The sequence below is a fragment of the Hippopotamus amphibius genome, chromosome 6, assembly GCF_030028045.1.
Source record: "Hippopotamus amphibius kiboko isolate mHipAmp2 chromosome 6, mHipAmp2.hap2, whole genome shotgun sequence".
NCBI lineage: Eukaryota > Metazoa > Chordata > Mammalia > Artiodactyla > Hippopotamidae > Hippopotamus > Hippopotamus amphibius.
The window spans coordinates 31294782-31312906 of NC_080191.1; the positions used below are offsets into that span (position 1 = coordinate 31294782).

The 18125-nt window shown below is 35.2% G+C and overlaps 1 protein-coding gene across 10 annotated transcripts in view; it reads right to left on the reverse strand.

The window, feature by feature from the left end:
- The window catches only part of TRDN (triadin), a 376282-nt gene that overhangs the window by 267033 nt on the left and 91124 nt on the right, over positions 1–18125 (reverse strand). For 9 of the 10 annotated variants that reach the window (XM_057739762.1, XM_057739759.1, XM_057739760.1 and 6 more), the window contains exons 5-7: positions 16253–16312; positions 5177–5248; positions 2014–2073 (exon numbers count right to left, since the gene is read on the reverse strand). In XM_057739762.1, coding sequence (XP_057595745.1) covers positions 2014–2073; positions 5177–5248; positions 16253–16312 — 192 coding nt within the window. The remainder of the gene's footprint in view (positions 1–2013; positions 2074–5176; positions 5249–16252; positions 16313–18125) is intronic. The other variant, XM_057739763.1, reaches the window with a different exon arrangement.

Consider the following 18125-nt stretch of genomic DNA (forward strand, 5'->3'; position numbering starts at 1 on the left):
AGTTGATCGTAGTCACAGAAGCCACAAAGATGTTGGAAGTTTGTGGAGTAATTAGCTGATTCTTCTTTTAGAGTTTTATGGTCAGTAACGTTCGGAAACAATGGGTAGCATTATCTCCCTCCTTGAAGATTCTTAAAACACTTTAGCTTTGAGAAATGCCATAGTGGAGAAACCAGTTTAGCCTAGTGTTTCCAAATTTATTTGATAGACATATCCCCTACCCCTAACACAGCATTAAGATTTCCCTGCACAGTTTCTGAGAAACAGTGCTTTGGGAGGCATTAGTCCATTCAATTAAATGCAGTACCACAGAGGATTTTGCTTTCACAAGCATCAAGCATTACCATTTTCATTCTTCTCTTTGCAGGACTTTCATAATATCATCTTGTCTTAGTCTCAAATTATTGCTTGTGTACTGAAGTCAAGAAATTTGATTATAATATTTTCATCAAATTCTTCAACATGAGTGATAATAAAGCTACCCATTACATGGGCAAATTGAATGAGAGGGTCCAACACTATAGCAGACCTACTATGAAGTCTAGTGATTATGTGTGACTCCATAGAATAAATAATGCCCAACATGCAGCATCTTTCCACAAATGTATACTATATTATTATTGCTTTTTTAAAGTAATTGAAAGATTTGCAGACTGAATAGTTTACATTCACAATTCCCTTCCCCCAAATACATGTAATAATATCAAATTAAGAATATGAATGGTAGCTTTATGGGGATTTCCTTGTACATGACTCTTTGTTTTTTTCTTACTGCTTTTAGAACTCTCTCTTGTCTTTAACATTTTCCATTTTAATTATGATATGTCTTGGTGTGGGTCTGTTTGGGTTCATCTTGCTTGGGACCCTCTGTGCTTCCTGTAACTGGATATCTGTTTCTTTCTTCAGGTTCAGGAAGTTTTCAGCCATAATGTCCTTAAAATTTTCAACCCTTTTCTCTCTTCTTCTCAGACCTCTATGATATGCATGTTTGTATGCTTGATGTTGTCTGAGAGGTCCCTTAAACTATTTTCATTTTTTAAAATTGTTTTTCTTTTTGCTGTTCTGATTGGGTAATTTCCATAATTTTATTTTCCAGATCACTTACACATTCTTCAGTATCACCTAGTCAGCTGTTGATTCCTTCTAGTGTGTTTTTCATTTCAGCTATTGTATTCTTCAGTACTGACTGGTTCTTTTTTTATATTTTCTAGTTCCTCTGTTAAAATTATCGTGGTGTCCATCTATTCTTTTCACAATTCAGTCAGCATTCTTATTACTAATGCTTTGAAATCTTTATCTGGTACTATTTATCTCCGATTCATTTGTTGTTTTTTTTAGAGTTTTTTTCTTGTTCTTTCATTGAAAACAAATTCTGGTTTCTGTGGTTCAAAAGTCTTGCCATAATGTGGCTCAAACAGGTTTTCTGCTTAGGGTCCACAATGCTAAAATCAAATTGTCAACAGGGCTCCATTTCTTACTGGATGCTCTGGGGAAGAGTTGGCTTCCACACTTATTCAACATGTAGGCAGAATTCATTCCCTTCTCACACCTTCCATGTACTTCCCTCAGTTTTCAAGCCAGTAGTGGGGGGCAAGTCCTTCTCACAGTTCCAGTCTTTCCCTTCTGCCATATTTCTATGCTTTTAAAGGTTAGCAAGATTACACTGAGCCCACCTGGATAATGCAGGATAATGTCCGTACTTTAGATCCACCTTAACTACTTCTGCAAACTCCTTTTGCCACGTAATGTAACCTAGCCAAGGGGATGACACCAAGGGGTGAAGGTCATGGGGGCCAAAATTCTGCCTCTCACATATGGGAAGGCTCTTCATTTTCTTCTCACATTTGGAGATGCTCTATTATTTTAAGTATTCAGTTGTATTATTCTTTCAGATATTAAATTTTAAATGTAAGGCCAAATTAAATTTTATGTAAAGGAAATGCTAAATGTTTACAATCATCCAACTACCTGTTACTGAAAATGTTATCTTTTAAAGCAAAAAGTATAATTTACCTTTTGCCACTGTCTTTGTTTCTGGTTTTTCTTTTTTCTCAATTTTTTCCTTGTGAGTTGCTTAAACAGAAAATTTTATATTAGTACACACTTTTATTAGATTTCAAGACTAAGCTTTTTCTTTACCTCAGTATTAAAGCCACCAAAATCATAAGCTAGTTTGAAGACTGATGACATTAATAAGTCTAACTCCAGAATAAAAAATTACCAATTTAATAAAAACTGTATAAAACTATTTAAAAGACTTGGCAGTAAGAATTAGAAAGCATTTTGAAAGCTAGTCTCACCCTGCTATTTAAAGTTATCATTCTAAATAGAATTTTAGAATAATAGTTTTCAGGAAAGACAAACTGAGAAAGTAATTTTATAAAAATTTTTCAAAAGATGCATCATTTTATCAGGAGGAAGCACTGTCTTTACAAGTAAAAGAAATAATTAAATCAGGACTAGAGCTTTAAGAACAGTGTGTCTCAACAAGGACACAATTGACTTTTAGGGAGGAACAATTTCTCAGTACAAGGGATTGTCTTATGCACTGAAAATTGCTTAGCTTCCGTGGTCCCCACTTACCAAATGCCCTCTACTCCAATGACATTTTAACAACCAAATTTTTCCAAATACTTCCTAAGGGAAGCACCCATGGTTGAGAACCACCAATGGGATATAAGGTAACCATCAAAGATTACCAATTGAGTGCAGCATCTTAATTAAAGAGTATTTTACATGACTCCTGAAGCATTATACATGCTAGTTGTCTACATAATAGATTAATAGAACAATATGAATTTATTTTATCAACGTCTATTTTACTTACATAGGCTAGTAAATTCTTGTGTCTCAATGGTTTAGGTAAAGGAGTTCTGAGAAGTACAACAGCATGTGCAGGTTATTCTTATATTTCAAATGTATTAAACTGTGCAGTTTAGTAGTTTCCCCAATCACCACACATATTTCAACATTTATATACTATTTATTAGAGAATAATAGAGTTAAAGAAATTGTAGAAAGCTAAATGATTAAATAAGAGATTTTAATTAAAACAGTTGAGTTAAGGAAGGAGCCAAATTATTAGAGTAAAAAAATTGGAGCCCTAATTATTTTCATTTCTCTAACTGTTGTTAGAGACTATTAATGTCCATCAGTTTTACTTGTATTATAAAAGGAAAAAGATGTGCTTAAAATATGTATTTAAATAATTATTCTTTAAAAATATAGTCTGTGAATGGTTTCCCAGAATTTTGGAGAGATGATGCAAGCCTCATAGAAAGCTTAGAGCACAATGTCCAGTTAAGTCCATGAGATCAGGGCACCTGCAGTTACCAAGAGAGAGCAGGTGCCTTCCGCTCCAGGGTTTCAGCCTTTCCACCTCTCAGCCTGCCCCACAGTCATCTCCACTAATACATGGGATTATGGGCAAGAGCTTGGACAATGTTAGCTGAAGGAGGGCACAATTCACTCAAGGTCATTGGGCTACAGTATAATAATTCCTTTAACTGGTATACAGTAAATAAAAAGATACAGTGTTCCATTTTTCAATTTTGACAAATTTCCCTCAATAATTTAGGTGCAACAAATTGTGAATTACTTTTCAATGAAAAGTATTTAGCCATTTTAAATATGGAAAGAAATCACAAGATCAGATTATTTGATTTAGTCAGAGTACACAGAACCTGATGCCAATAATTCTGTGTCAATAAGAGGTAGGAAATGGACACATGTTTCTAGAAAAAAGAATATGGCTGTATTGAAATTCATGGATATTATCACAAAATAAACATTAATTAAAAAACAACTATTTAATTCAAATTTTCAAATGTGAGTCTAGAATAAAGAAGAATGAAGCATCTTTCAACTGATCTGATTCCAAGCATTGTAAAACATTCTAGGTAAGTGGAATGTTTCACAGAACAAAGTTGCTCAGTAGCCTACGTGTATTATGGATACATAAATCAGCTGAAATTTAGCCTAAATATCCTAGACATGATCCATTCTAAAGCAAAAGCAAAAAAAATTAAATTAGAATTTTATTTTACATCATGTGTTAAAATGGATTTTTGATGAATTAAAGTTAAATGTGAAATATGAACCTAATTTTTTAAACTTGAGGAAGACTCAAGAGCAGAAATACCAAAAGAAAATATCAACATATCTAGCCACATAAAAATTTAAGAATCTAAACACACACATGCGTATCACACATATGCACTCACACGTCTATTCACACAGACAGAAACCTTTACATTAAGTACAAAACTGAGAAATATATTTGTAAATGTAATAGACCAGTGAGGTATACTCAAATGACACATACATATGTCATCAGGAGAAATGGACAGTGGGTGTGAAGAGTTACACAAGAAATGTGTATCACTAAAAATCACATTTAAATCCTTCAATCTACAAATAACAAGCAGTTAAAAGATTCCGTGGAAGAAAATATCTCCATTTAAATACTACACCGCTTTTCAAAAAGAATGAGGAAAATATCTATTTACTGATATGGAATAATCTCTAAGATATATTGTTAAATTATAAAGCCAGAATATAGGATATGCTAAATTTTGTGTAAAAATAGGGAGAGACAATAATATACGTTGTCTTATAAATGCATAATGAATTTCTGAAAAGACGCACATAGAGCTCACAAAAGTGGTTTACTGTGTGTATGTGTGGGTAGATGAGGCATGGGCTCAGAGGGCAGGGGCAAGGCAGGAGAAAGCTTTTCATAAGATATCTTTACGTGTTAAACAATGAGTGTGCATTTCCTATTCTAAACAAATGAAAGCGAAAAAGATGAAAAATTAAAAAATCCAGTCTAATATATAATCACAGAATGCAAGTTAAAGTGATGAAGTACACTTTCTTACCTATCAAATTGGTAATTATTTTCTGAAATAATATTCTCATTGTTGGCTAAAGCAGTCTCAGAACTGCTGGGGGAAAAATTTATTCATTTCTGGAAAGTAAATTGGTAAGAGTTCAAGAGAGTCTAAAGTATTTTATTTCCTTCAACCCAGAAATTGTTCTTTTCACATTCAATTCTAAGGAAAATTATCAAAATATAATTAAAAAAAATAAATTCATGGTCATCTAAAATCTAACATAAAGAAAAAAAGGTCAAACAATGAGAGACCAACATGTAAAAACGGCAATAACTCCATACCTTTTTTTTCAGGTTTTTCTTTTTCTTTTACTTTCACTTTTTCTTTGTCTTTTTCTTTCTCTCTGTGTGTAACTGAAAAGAAACAGACAATATTTTTCATTTAAATAAAGAGAATAAAAGATGAGATGATTACATGGCAGTCTTTGATGTCAAAAACTTATCTACTGCCTTTGGAAATCCTTCTTTAACCAGCATGAGGTTTTACACAGGTTTAAATGTTATGATAATTACAGATATTTTAAATTTCTACATTTGTTTCATAATGAAAGGTAAACCCATAACAAAATCAGGTCTGATTGCAAAGAATACCCCTCAGCTTTTCCAAATCTTTAAATTCAATTTAATGAATTGGAAAATTTTTCATAATGTATCATGCTGTATGCCAAAGAAGTTCAGCTCAGTACGGGAACCATAAATATGAAGATAAAAATACAGAGACAATCTTCCGAACCTGAAGCAAAGAACACTCAACCTGGATAGTGTATGTTAATCTTCTACAGAAAATTTCCATACTAAAAGTTTTTGAAAATATGCTGGGATAAGACTAGGATGACTCTAAACCCTTTCAAAGAAATCAAAATTGAATTCAAAATGAGCTACTATTCAATTAATTTATATAGTAGGGCTCAAATTTAAGTTATAATCCTCCCCCAAAATTTACTCATAACTCATATTAATGGCACCTCCAATTATCCAAGCTAGAAATTTGGGACTCATCCACGAATCACCTTTTATTTTTCATTTCTGTTCATTTGGCTAGCTTTTTCAATCTTCTCTTTTAAATATTCCTCTTAGAGGGGATATATGTATACATATAGTGCTGATTCACTTTGCTGTATAGCAGAAATGTAACAACATTGTAAAGTAACTACACCCCCGTAAAAAAAAAAAAGTTGGCACTCAACAAACATGACTGATCATGGTGATGATGACAAAGACAGCAACTCTGGTGGACAGCTTCTTAGGTGCCAGCACCTTTTTATTTAATAATCATCATTATAATAATAAAAATACTGGTAGTGTTTAAGAAACCAAGGGGAGGGGAAAAGTATCTTATCCAAATTAACACAGCCAGCATGTGAAAACAGACAGTTTGTCCTCAAACCCTGTGTCCTTAATACAGCAGCCAAATGATAAAACAAAATTACTTTCAAGAACCAAGACTCCAATATTACAAGATTCTTAGCTGCAAACAATCTAGTTTCAATAGAAAAGGGGAGTTACTGAAGACTTTTAGACAGCTCATGGAATCTCCTGCAGGACCAGAAAGCCAGGGTCAGAGGCCTCATAATCGAGAACAATGCCTAAACCACACCACAGGAGAGCTTCCATCAGCCAGCACTGCCACCTCTGTGATCCCGCCCAGAGCACTGAGAGTTCCACCAGTAGGGACTCCAACAATTAAGTGGTCAGTCCTACTGCAACACTGGCTAAAAGAATGGATCCTGCATATAAAAGGTTTCCACCTTTTCACCAAGAAAGTTCAACTCGGCAGATCTGAATTCATCACCCAGTAAAGTTCATGTGCAGCTACTGACTGTATATGAATACAGTTTTAGCCATAATTTGAAGCTTGTATTTATACTATGTTTATAAGTACAGATTTAAGTAAGCACATGTTCAAGGTCTATAAAAGAAGACATAATTGTAAAAAAAAATGTGTAAAAATTTGGGGTTATATCTGATAAAATTTCAGAAGGGAAAAATATTCCTCTTACCCACCTTCTTCTATTCAATATTACATTTCCTACCCATCATTTATTTACATGAAAATATAGAAAGAGCACCGGCTATATGCTGAAGACTTGGCTAGGCAAGACAGACTTCATCTCTGTCATCATGATGTCAACAAGCTAATGGATGATGGACGCTAAACAAATAATTACAAAGTAGTTAATTGCAGTGAGAATAATTGCTGTGAAGAAAATATTCAGGGTGGCATATCAATGTATAAAATGAAACAATCTAGTCTGTGTTCTTGGGAAAGGTCTGTTGGTAGAAATGACGCTTAAGGATGTGGAAGGAGGAGAAATTAACCTAGTAAGGGAGTGGGAAGGAGAAAGGGGAAAGAGACCATTTCAAAATTTGGACTATGATGTCCTTCTTTAGCATATCATTATTATAAATATTATTACAATAATATTCCGAAGAGTGTCATAAACACTTAGATTTAGCTTTCTCTGAGTCTCAGAGTAGCCTTTCTAACGTGAAAATCTGATCATACCATTGATCTGATACAAGTATCTCCCTCTCCGCTTAGCATGATAATCTGTCACATGGTAGGTGCTATATCAAATATAAAAATATTTTATTGTTCTAGTGATCTGACATTTGCTTATCAATCCAATCTCATCTACCAGGAATTTCCCCTAAAACTTTACATTCTAGTTACAACAAAATGCTTGGAGTTCCATAAACATACCATGTGCCCTCCTAATGCCTTTGCATCTCTGCCTGCTTGTGCCTTCACCTAGGTTTCCCACAACTACAATTCCTCTGTTCCATGTACCCTTGCAGCCCTAGCTCAAATGCCTCTTCCTCGGCAGAGTGTTCTTTGACCTCTACTTATTCCATATGCCAACTGCATCATGTGCATAATTCCATCTTATCAATTAAGTAATTATACAGCAACTGTTCATAAATCTGACTCACAAGAGGGTGAACTCTAAGAATTATACAATAGTATTTTATTTTTGTATCCTGACTCATCACATGGTGTCTTTCATATAGGGGACTCTTCATGGATATTCTTGAACAAACAAAATTCTAAAATATTATAAGAAGAGCTATTTTCATCTTCTAGTACAATTCAATTTATTGATAATGTTGTATAGATATAATCTTGCTTCCAATCATTTAAATTTTGTATACATTGCTAAAATTTCTTAAATAATTAAATCCCATTGAGAAACAGAAGAGAAAAAAAAACACAGATCATCTAGACATTATTTTTCCTTTCCACAGTCAATGTTTCATTAGGGTTTTCTAAGTTTCTCAGCTCAATATAAAAATCTCACAAAATAAGAGGAGGACATCAGCACTCACACATGACCACAGATCGCTTATTTTGGTTCCTTTGGATCACTCTTAATTAAGCTGAAAACCCAAAGAAAATCTTGGCAAAAACAAAGCCTCTTTTAAAGTTTCTCTAGGGGAAAGGAAGTTTGCATGAGATAAGCTGTGCTTCGGAACCCTGATTGGCAACACCCCCAGGAGAAAACCTAATCTGTGTCTCTGCCTCTGTGAAGGATCAGACCTCAGCCACCTCGTACAGCTGGTTGTCCACTCCACTAAAGGATGTTCTGAGTGACGTGTGTGGGGGCATAAATGGGAGAATTAATATGAAATCAAAAGAGCAAGGGGGCTGAATTCAGGCTTAAGTTAGCATATTAATGCCTTATTCCTGTTACCCTGGGGAAATATCCGGTTCCTCACAGTCTAAGTTTTGATTTGCAGACACAGTCCTGTATGCTGGAATTTCATTATCCTCCTCAGAAATGGTACCATAATACTGCTTAGTGAAGCAGCTGGAACCACATGCTGTAGGGAGCTGCTGAGCATGGAGATAGCCACTGAAGCTTCTTGGATGGAAACTCCAAACTTTGGCAAGACTGAGCTCAAACACTAAGTTTTTAAACTGCTTTTATCAAAACAGTGCCACCATCAATAACTGCCTTAATAATTCGCCTAAAGTAAAAATAATTTGCTGCAACAATTACATTTGCTAGTGCATCTCTTTGCTTAGAACTCACAGAAGTTTTCACATGAAAGAAGAAAAGTACCTTCCTAGTCACCAGCTCTGTTTGGCAAGTTACATCTTAGCTAGGACAGTTTTAGCTTAGGACAAAATAAACTTGTTGCACCTGTTAGAGCTTAATTTGTTTGTCATTCTTATTTACAAGAAACAAAAGTCCCTTCGGCATGCTGATAATTAAAAACAAATGGAATACACTAGTTGGAATGGCCCTGATGTTTGGCATCTGAGTTGGCATGGCCCTGCTGTTCCTGCACTTGCCCAGACTCTGACCTTTCCCTGACCAGAACATTCAGCTCAGCTCAACTCTGAAGCGCGTCTCTCGCCCTCCCCATATGTTCCCTCTCCAGCACTCTGCCAGCTGTGCTCTGTGCTTTCACAGCTCTTGGCCCTGGCAACCTGCCAGGCAGGCTCTGCATCCTTTTCTGAAGTGTATCAGAGCTCACAGTGTGCCTGAACCTGGGCTCTTAACGGGCAAAACACTCCTGAGAGCACAAGCAGTAAGCATTAGGGGTCAGGTTGTCAGAATCCTTTGCAGATCTTTCTGCTCTTAGTTCAAAACTCAAAAGTTTTGCCATCGAAAGTTTTAAAGTACTAATTTGTATAGGCCACTCTATTCGGCAATTGATGGTTAGCAAGAAAATGTAAGGAAAATCCTGGAACTTATACTTGAATTCAGAGCTACTGGACAGGACTAATCTTGAGTGTCTAAAGCAAAAGGAATCAGATAGATAAGTACGTAACCACTATTCCTTTGCATTAAAAAGATTTGGGGGAGCACGGTTACCTGTAATAGATTTTGCTTTTAATTAATTTCTCTATTTCTCAGATATCTGGCACTTTTTTGGGGAGATATTAGCACTGAGGTGGTCTATAAATTTTAAGCAGGTCAACATTTTAAACAGCTTCACAAAATTCACACACATCCATGTTTCAATTCATCATTTTTTATGAAAGCACAAAATGCACATTCATTTTAAACCATTTTTTAAAATTCTGCTTTAGCCACCACGAAACAAAAATGCCAGATGTTCTCTTGGTTAGTGTATATTTCTGTGTGTGTTTCCTTTTTCTTTTTTTGTAATTTTAATTTGTCAAATTTCCATTCTGTGCTGAGACAAAATGATCTACACTCTTTAAATGAGAATGATGAACTCAATAGAAAAGCGTTCTTGAGTAGAGAAACTTCTCAAAGATTGTATTATTCATTCTTCTTAAAGGAAGAATTTATCATTTTTATTTTAATATAAGCACACAATTTTAGAGCTGGTAGGAACCTAAGAGATCAATTAGCCTGAACTTCTTTGTCCATGGATAAGAAAATACAGCCTCAGAAGTGTCCATGGCAGAGTATAATAAGAATATAGTTATTATGCTGCTGAACTAGTACTCTCCCCACAAGATAATGCTGCCTTGCCCAACCCAGGTCCTGTGCACACTTGTTCTTATGAACCCAAGTGTGCTGATTAGATTCTCCAAGCATGTTATCTACAATCTATCCTACAAGAATGCACACATTTCTTTTTCATAAATAAAATTACATTTATTTATGTATTAAAGTGAAGATTCGGCAACTTACCTAAAGTTACAAAGCTCATCTGATACATATGCTTTCAATCACAAAGTAAAATTCGTAATTCTAAAGGATTAGTTTTACTCTCAAATCTGATTTAATGGTATGGGTAATTTCTCCTTCACCTAGGGCAACATGGCCACCGTCAGAACCATCATCATTTCCTCATAAGCGAACAATTGCAATGGAGGAGGAGATATATAGCTTTGTACAGGGCCTTTGTTCTCATTTTCCAGGTTTATCATTCACAGCAGCCAAAGAAGAAAATAAAATGTATTTTGTACTTTAAGGAGTCAATTAAGTACAGCTGAGAGAAGGCAAAAGTAAGTTTATACAACACAGGCTGACTAAATTAATCTGTGGGCTTGGAGAGCATTTTCATAAAGGGCTCCAGGATATTTAGATACATTTTAATGTCATGTCCTCTTTGGCTTTTGAGTCTCATCTTCAGCCAAATCCTTTGCCACCCTATGATTCCAGTCCTATAACTGTTTCTCAGAAACAATCCTAAACCGGTCAATCAGGATGGTTGTTCTCTATTAACCCTTTTTTAAAAATATTCCACTGACTTTGTGCATGTGATACTTTTTAATTATGTTACCAAGAAAAGATATGCTGATGTCCTAACCTCCTGTACCTCAGAATGTGACCTTATTTGGAAATAGGCTCTTTACTGATGTAATCAAGTTAAAACAAGGTCTGTAGGGTAGATCCTAATCCAAAATGACTGGTGTCCTTTTGAAAAGGGGAAATGTGGACACAGAAATAAATATGCACAGCAAGAAGGGACAGAGATGCAGGGGCAGAGATGGACAGATGCCATTTGAAGATAAAGGCAGAGACTAGAGTGATTCATCTACAAGCCAATAAATGCCAGCAACCCCCTCCCCCTCCCCCCCCCCCACGCCAAAGCTGGGAAAGGCCTGCAGATTCTCCCTCACAGACCTCTGAAGAACCAATCCTGCTGAAACCTTGACTTGAACTTCTAGCCTCTATAACCGTGAGACAATAAATTTCTGTTATTTTAAACCACCCAGTTTTTGGTACTGTGTTATGACGGCCCTAGGAAATACTAACATTAATCCCTGGACTTCACTTGTGCTCCTTTAAGCAAGTTCCCACCTGATCCTTGAGGACTGACCCCCGACCTAGCTGTTATGTCTTCCATTTTAGGTTCCACAGTGCACACCTAAACTCCCAATTAAGGCCGTATAAGAAAACTAAGGTCAGACCTGCTCAGCGACGCAGGCATCCAGTTGTCTCCTCAAACAGCCTCTCCTCCAGGACATCTCTTTGTGGAGTATGCACCATATGATGGTATGACTGTGTACTTGGTGTTTTACATCTCTCATTGGACTGAGTCTTATTCTTCTTTGTACTCTTAGTGCCCAGGACAGCGTTTGGCACAAAGTAAGTGCAGTGAATAAATTAATGTGTATTATTGCCTAATGGTTATAGCCAGTTTTTCTGTTTACACCATCTGCCTGCCAGGACACTTCCTCATTCCCACCAGCTGGCCCACTCCGATGTTACTTACATGACATTCATCAGCACACACTCTGGCATGCCAATTTCTTCCCTATTCTTGAGGTCAGTTCTTCACCCAAACACCTGATAACCCAGGTGGATATAGCAGACACCTATTGCTCTGGATGTCTAAAAGGCCCTCCTTTTGTCTAGGAGCCATCCTAGAGAGACAAAATTCTCTCATCCAGTTACATGTTTATCACTGGGTTCTAGTCTTTTTCTGGTTTACTCTGTTCTATGAGTATATTGACATGTTTAGTAATTAAATAGAAGCTTACATGGTATCTGAAACCAACAATAAAATTTGCAATTTAAAAAGGAACAAGACAATATGCAATAAAAGAGTAACCACGTGGATAATAAAAGAGGAAAATCGTGGAAGAAAGTAAAAAAATAAATTGCTGTTTTTCTCTAGCGAATTGAGTTTTGCTTGTTTCTTTTTTTGCACTTTCCAAATTGTCCAAATTAATCTGTATTACTTTAACCTATATAATTATACATTTGTTGTGGGTATTTCTGATTACATGTTACCAATAGTTTTTGTTTTAATATGGAGTTCACTGTCAAATTCTTCAATTGCCTCTGACCAAATAAATTTGACATTACAATGGCCCAATTAAAGCTGTATAATTACATATATTTGAAAACAAACGCAGAAATGTCAAAGGAAAAAGTTCTCCATAGGAATCAAGTAGATATTAACAAAATGGAGAAAATGAATGCTTTATTAATTAATTCATCAATCATTTCAACAGGCATTGAGAGTGTTTCATGTGTTGGGCACTTTGCTAGATATTAGAATGATTTTTAATTTAATATAAGCACACAAATTCAGAGCTGATAGGAACCTGGTAGACCACTGTGCCTGAATCTCTTTGTTCACCGGTAAGGAAATAATCATAAATGTCAACGCCAACCTAGAACATATAAGAAGACAAACACACTTCCTGCCCTCAGTGAGTTAGATCTATATACCCACAATTAAAATTTGGTGTCAAAATGCTTTAAAGGCTGAAGGCAAGGATGTAACAGTAGCATGGAGGGAGTACCTGAATGCCCAGAGAGTGAGGGATGGCAAAGGAGGCCTGTTGAAGGAACGGCCATTCCATCTGAGAATCAAAGAAACGAGCAGAAGCCTGCCAAGTGGCTGATGGTCAGAGAGAGCAAGTATATAAAAGCACAGAGTTATGAGACAGCAGCAGTGCTGCCTTAGGAACTGCCCGACAGTTCAGTCTGCCTATGGCACGGGGGTTATTGGTAGGATCTGGAGTGCGGTGGTGAGGGGGGAGCAGGGGGAGAGTTGGAAATGAAGGGGCTGAGGAGGAGGTTGCAGAGTAGGGAAGGTAAGTAGTAAAGTGGACAAAGCTGGAAATTCGTAGAGCTATCTATCAGTGATCATATGATGAGGGCCTTTCATCTCATGACAGACAGTGTGACTTTTATCTCTAAAGCATTGTGAGGACAACAGATGGATTTAATCCCATGAGCATGATTAGCACGGAGGATTTGAGGGGTTAATGCAGGGAAATCAGTTAAGAAGGGACTGTCATAACCTAATTGGGAGATGACTGTAGAGGGGATAGTAATGAGAGAGGAGAGGAGAGAATAGACTAAATTATAGGGAAGAGAAAGGATGAAAAGGGGCCAAGCAGGACTGAGCTTTGGTATTGAAAGAGACCAACAAGTGTGTGGCAGGGATTGTAACTCAAATGCCGTCAGAGATAAAGCAGATAAATAAACGTCTACTCCAGCAGTGATAAGGGATAATGGAAGAGACTGGTAAACAGTGGGTGCAGGTCCCACCTAAAGACATCCAGGTATAAGTTATGTCAACATACTGGCTGGCCAAAGAAAACCTCTCTGCGATATACTTGAACTCTAGGCCAGGAGTTTAATTTACAATATTCTAACTATGGCTACTCATCTGAAGAGGTTGACTCGAATTCCAGCCTCACCTCCCAAACATTAATGGCACCAAGATGGAGTCTGCACATGAATATATTTTTTAAAACCTATCCAGATGATTCTAAAGTCCAGTCAGGACTGAGTACTACTACTGGCCAAAATGACCCCTAGCTTTTTAGCTTGAATAACTTGGGTAAATCATGATGTTAATTTTTAGGACAAAAATATGGAGCGATGAAGACATTTATTGCAAGAGAAGTTAATACACCAGCTTTTGCATAATAGATCTCTTTAGACTCAGATATTTGCTGGCTTATCTATAATCACTGCAGGCTTCTATTACCTTGGATCTATTGTATCTTTTCTTATAAGAGTACAAAATGCTTTGATAATTTAAATTCTTAACTATCCATCATACATAACCATAACTGATATGGAATGTGGCATAGAGAAAATATGTATTTATCTAGACATATGAACCATTATAAAACCACATTTATTTTCACTGAACTACTCGGGAATACAAAGTAGGCATTATTCTATTCCACCTGGATGAGGAAACTAAACAGTAAAGTGAAATCATTTGTTCAGATTCATACAAAAAAATTGTGGAAAAAAGTATCTCTGAAGCCCATTTCACTGTTGAACAGCTGAAGCTCCATTTTCTCTTTCTTAAGAAACATTTGCTTTCCCCAAATATATTTGATCTATTCAGGAAATATATTCAGGTACTAATCTCTAGTCCAGCCTTTGAGAAATTTATTTTAAACTTCAGCCAAATTCACTGTTTTAATTATGCAAGTCTCACTAGTTTAATAAACCCACTCTACAGCCCACTGCTCAAAGTCTTTAACAGCAGGATTCTAATAGAGCCAGGTCCAAAACGCAAATGGTACCATCTGCATCACCACATCCACTCCAGCAGCACTGCTATTAAATTAGTAGTACAGTCTGCAAGATAAAACGGCAGACACCCTAATCATGTGGAACCAGTTGAGTTTCTGTTTAACCTCCAGCAGATAGAAACACATAACCAGTTCAGTGATGGCTAGCTTTGTCAATCCGTACCCAAGAGCTGTGTCCAATTTCCCTGACCAAAGGAATTAAGAAACAAAAAGGGAAAGGGAACAGAAAGAAGACATTAGTTCCAAACGTACAAATATAAGTAGGTTTCAAATGAGTAAACTTCATTGTCCCTGGTTGTATGAGGATTGGCTGACCAATCTGGAACTAATTCAAACATTAGGATTAAAGACATAATATTTGCAAATTATTTGAGCTCTTCACAAAAAATGAAGTTCATAAAGTATATTAAAAAAGAAAACATGGCATTTTAATGTAGATTCACATATTGGTATAACTCAGGTTAATTAGAACTTCTATTATTTGAAACTACTACTTGAAACTTTGATATCTGTGCAGGTAATTTTGTACTAGTCAGTTTTTGACATCATAAATATTAGATAACATTCAATTTTTATCCCAGGAAAATTCTTTCATTTTCAGTCTGTATCACACAAATACAGTAAGAATGAGATTCTTATTTTTGCCCTGGCTCACCCAATATCATGTGACATTGACACTGGGGAAACTTGGGCATATTTAAAACATGTCCTTTATTGTATGTCAATTATATCTCAATAAAAGTCCTTTAAAAATGTCCTTTTGAATGTTTCTGCTTCCTTATAAGTTTTTTTTTTTTTTAAGTTTTATGACTACATGGGTCCCTTCTAGAAAAGTGATGCTTGTAAGATGAGCAAGACAATGCTGCCCATTATTAATATGCCTCTAATGCAAGATTTCAGTTACTAGATTCAGTTGAGTTGAACAGGATATTAATCATCATGTTGTCATTGTCCGTCTATCCTTTCAGGCTGTGTAAGCAAGCTCTGGGGTCTTAGCAGTCTTCAGTGAGATAGCATAGTAACTGCATTTCTATGCAAGAGATTTTAAAGGTGTTGCATGGCATAAAATATTCAAGTTAAAAAAATTGAACTCTGATTTATTATATTAACTGATTAAAGAAGGAAAAATGTTTGCTAATAACTCAAAAATATGTTTGTGGTGCTATCTTAATAAGCAAAAGCCAATTGTAAATAACTGAAAGACTGTCACACAGTTTGAAGTCACTTTGATTCCAATAACTAAATATTATATATTTATACCTGGAGTTTACTTAGAAGTAAACTTACATAAACACTATCAAAAATTAAAACAAAAGAGCACTAAACATGAAAACTTTTCATTCACTTATATAAATATACAAAATATATACCCTAAAAAAAAAATAAGAATAAACACAAAATTCAACACTTACCTTTAGTTTGTATTTTCCTTTCAGGTTTCTCCTGCTTTTCAGTCTTTTCTTTGTGTATTTCTAGGAAAAAATAGTATTTACTGTTAAAAACTCTTTTTGAAAATGTGCAAAATATAAATCATAGCTATGATCTAAATGTTATGATTCTACCATGAAGTCTAAATTATTTTATCCAACATATTTATAGGTATCTAAAAGGAAAGAGTCATTGTAACATATTGCCACATAAATCCTTCATTTATTGAAATAAGGAAAAAATTGGAGTTACCTAAAAATTAGAGTTATTGAAAAAGCTTAAAAACTGACATTAATAAATGTTGCCACTGTTTTCATTGCTAAATCTGATCACAAATTATAATTATGTTTTATTTCAATTACTCTCAATACAATTTAAGACTCCTTAGTAAAAATGTCATTTAGATTTAGGAAGACTTAGTTTTTACATATTAAATTAAGAATTTGTGAAATGACCTGTAACAACTATCTAATAGGAAATATATCTCAGAAGTATTGACTCTAAGCTATGTTTATAATCAGAATTTGGCATTGCATTTAACCAATAATTACTACATATAGATATAACATATTTCATAGAATAAGCTAGTTCTTACATTTTTTCAAATATCAGGTTTTAACAAATATATTCAATTTGCTGCTAGTTTCAGTATACGTACATTGCCAAGACTTGGAAAATAGTTAATTCTGAATTTGCAATTAATTTGGATAGAAGTAAATTTGAGATTAGCGTTTACAAATATGATTACTACCTCTGAAAAGTGACTCAATCTTAAATACGATGGTTTTTCTTAGAAAAATGCTAATGAGTTTTACTTATTTATTTATCACAACTTTATTCCACAGATGGTCTGAGATGGTGCTAATTACTGTATATATTCTAAATTCTCCATTTGTAGATTTGAATTTGCATTTTTATAATTTTTCTATAAGTCTAAAATCAAGACCGACTATAGGAAAACCCTAAATATGTTCAGAAAAGACAGTTACTGACTTTCATTCACCAATTAAAGAGATAATCACCACTGTGAAGATTTCCTCCCCTCATTTTCCCCATTAATCAGTCTTACTATTTGTAAGGACACTCCTCTAGCCTTATCTCATCCTTGACCTTGAAAATGGCAATGGAGATACAAAAGAGTTAAGATATGCAATTAAATTTCTGGAAAAAATTCTTCAAAGTGCAAGGAAAGATATCCCAAGGGCATAGGAAACATCCATCTTCCAGCTTCTCTTAGTATTATTATTATTATTAATCTCCTCCTTATGTCTCCAAATCCTACTCCAAAGCATGGTTTTTCATTGTAGCATTGCTGATTTTTTGGATTGGGGAAGTTGTTATTTGGAGGCGGAGTGAGGTATTCTGTGCACTGTATTCAGCAGCATCCCTATCTACTCATAGCCCCCAGGCCCATTCCCAGTCATGACTATAAAAATGGGTTTAGATATTGTCAAACGACTCCTGTTGAGAACTTGTATCTTTAGGGCAACTGCCTAATCACTCTTTGTCACTGTCTAGACCTATTCTGTCCAACGCAGTGGCCACTAGACATGTGTACATATTAAAGACATATGTGGTTAGTCCAAATTGAAGTGTGCTGTAAGTACATAATGAATTATGAAGACTTAACATTAAAAAGAGTGTCAAGTATCTCATTGATAATTTTTATATTAATTACATATCACAATGATATTATTTTGGACATATTGAGTGTGATGGTTTTATTTGTGTCAACTTGGCTATGCTACTACCCCAAATCATTCAAATAAACGAAGCTGCTGTTAAGGTATTTTGCAGAAGTAATTAAAGTGCCTAGTTTATTGACTTTAAGATGATTCTGGATCATCTGGGTGGGCC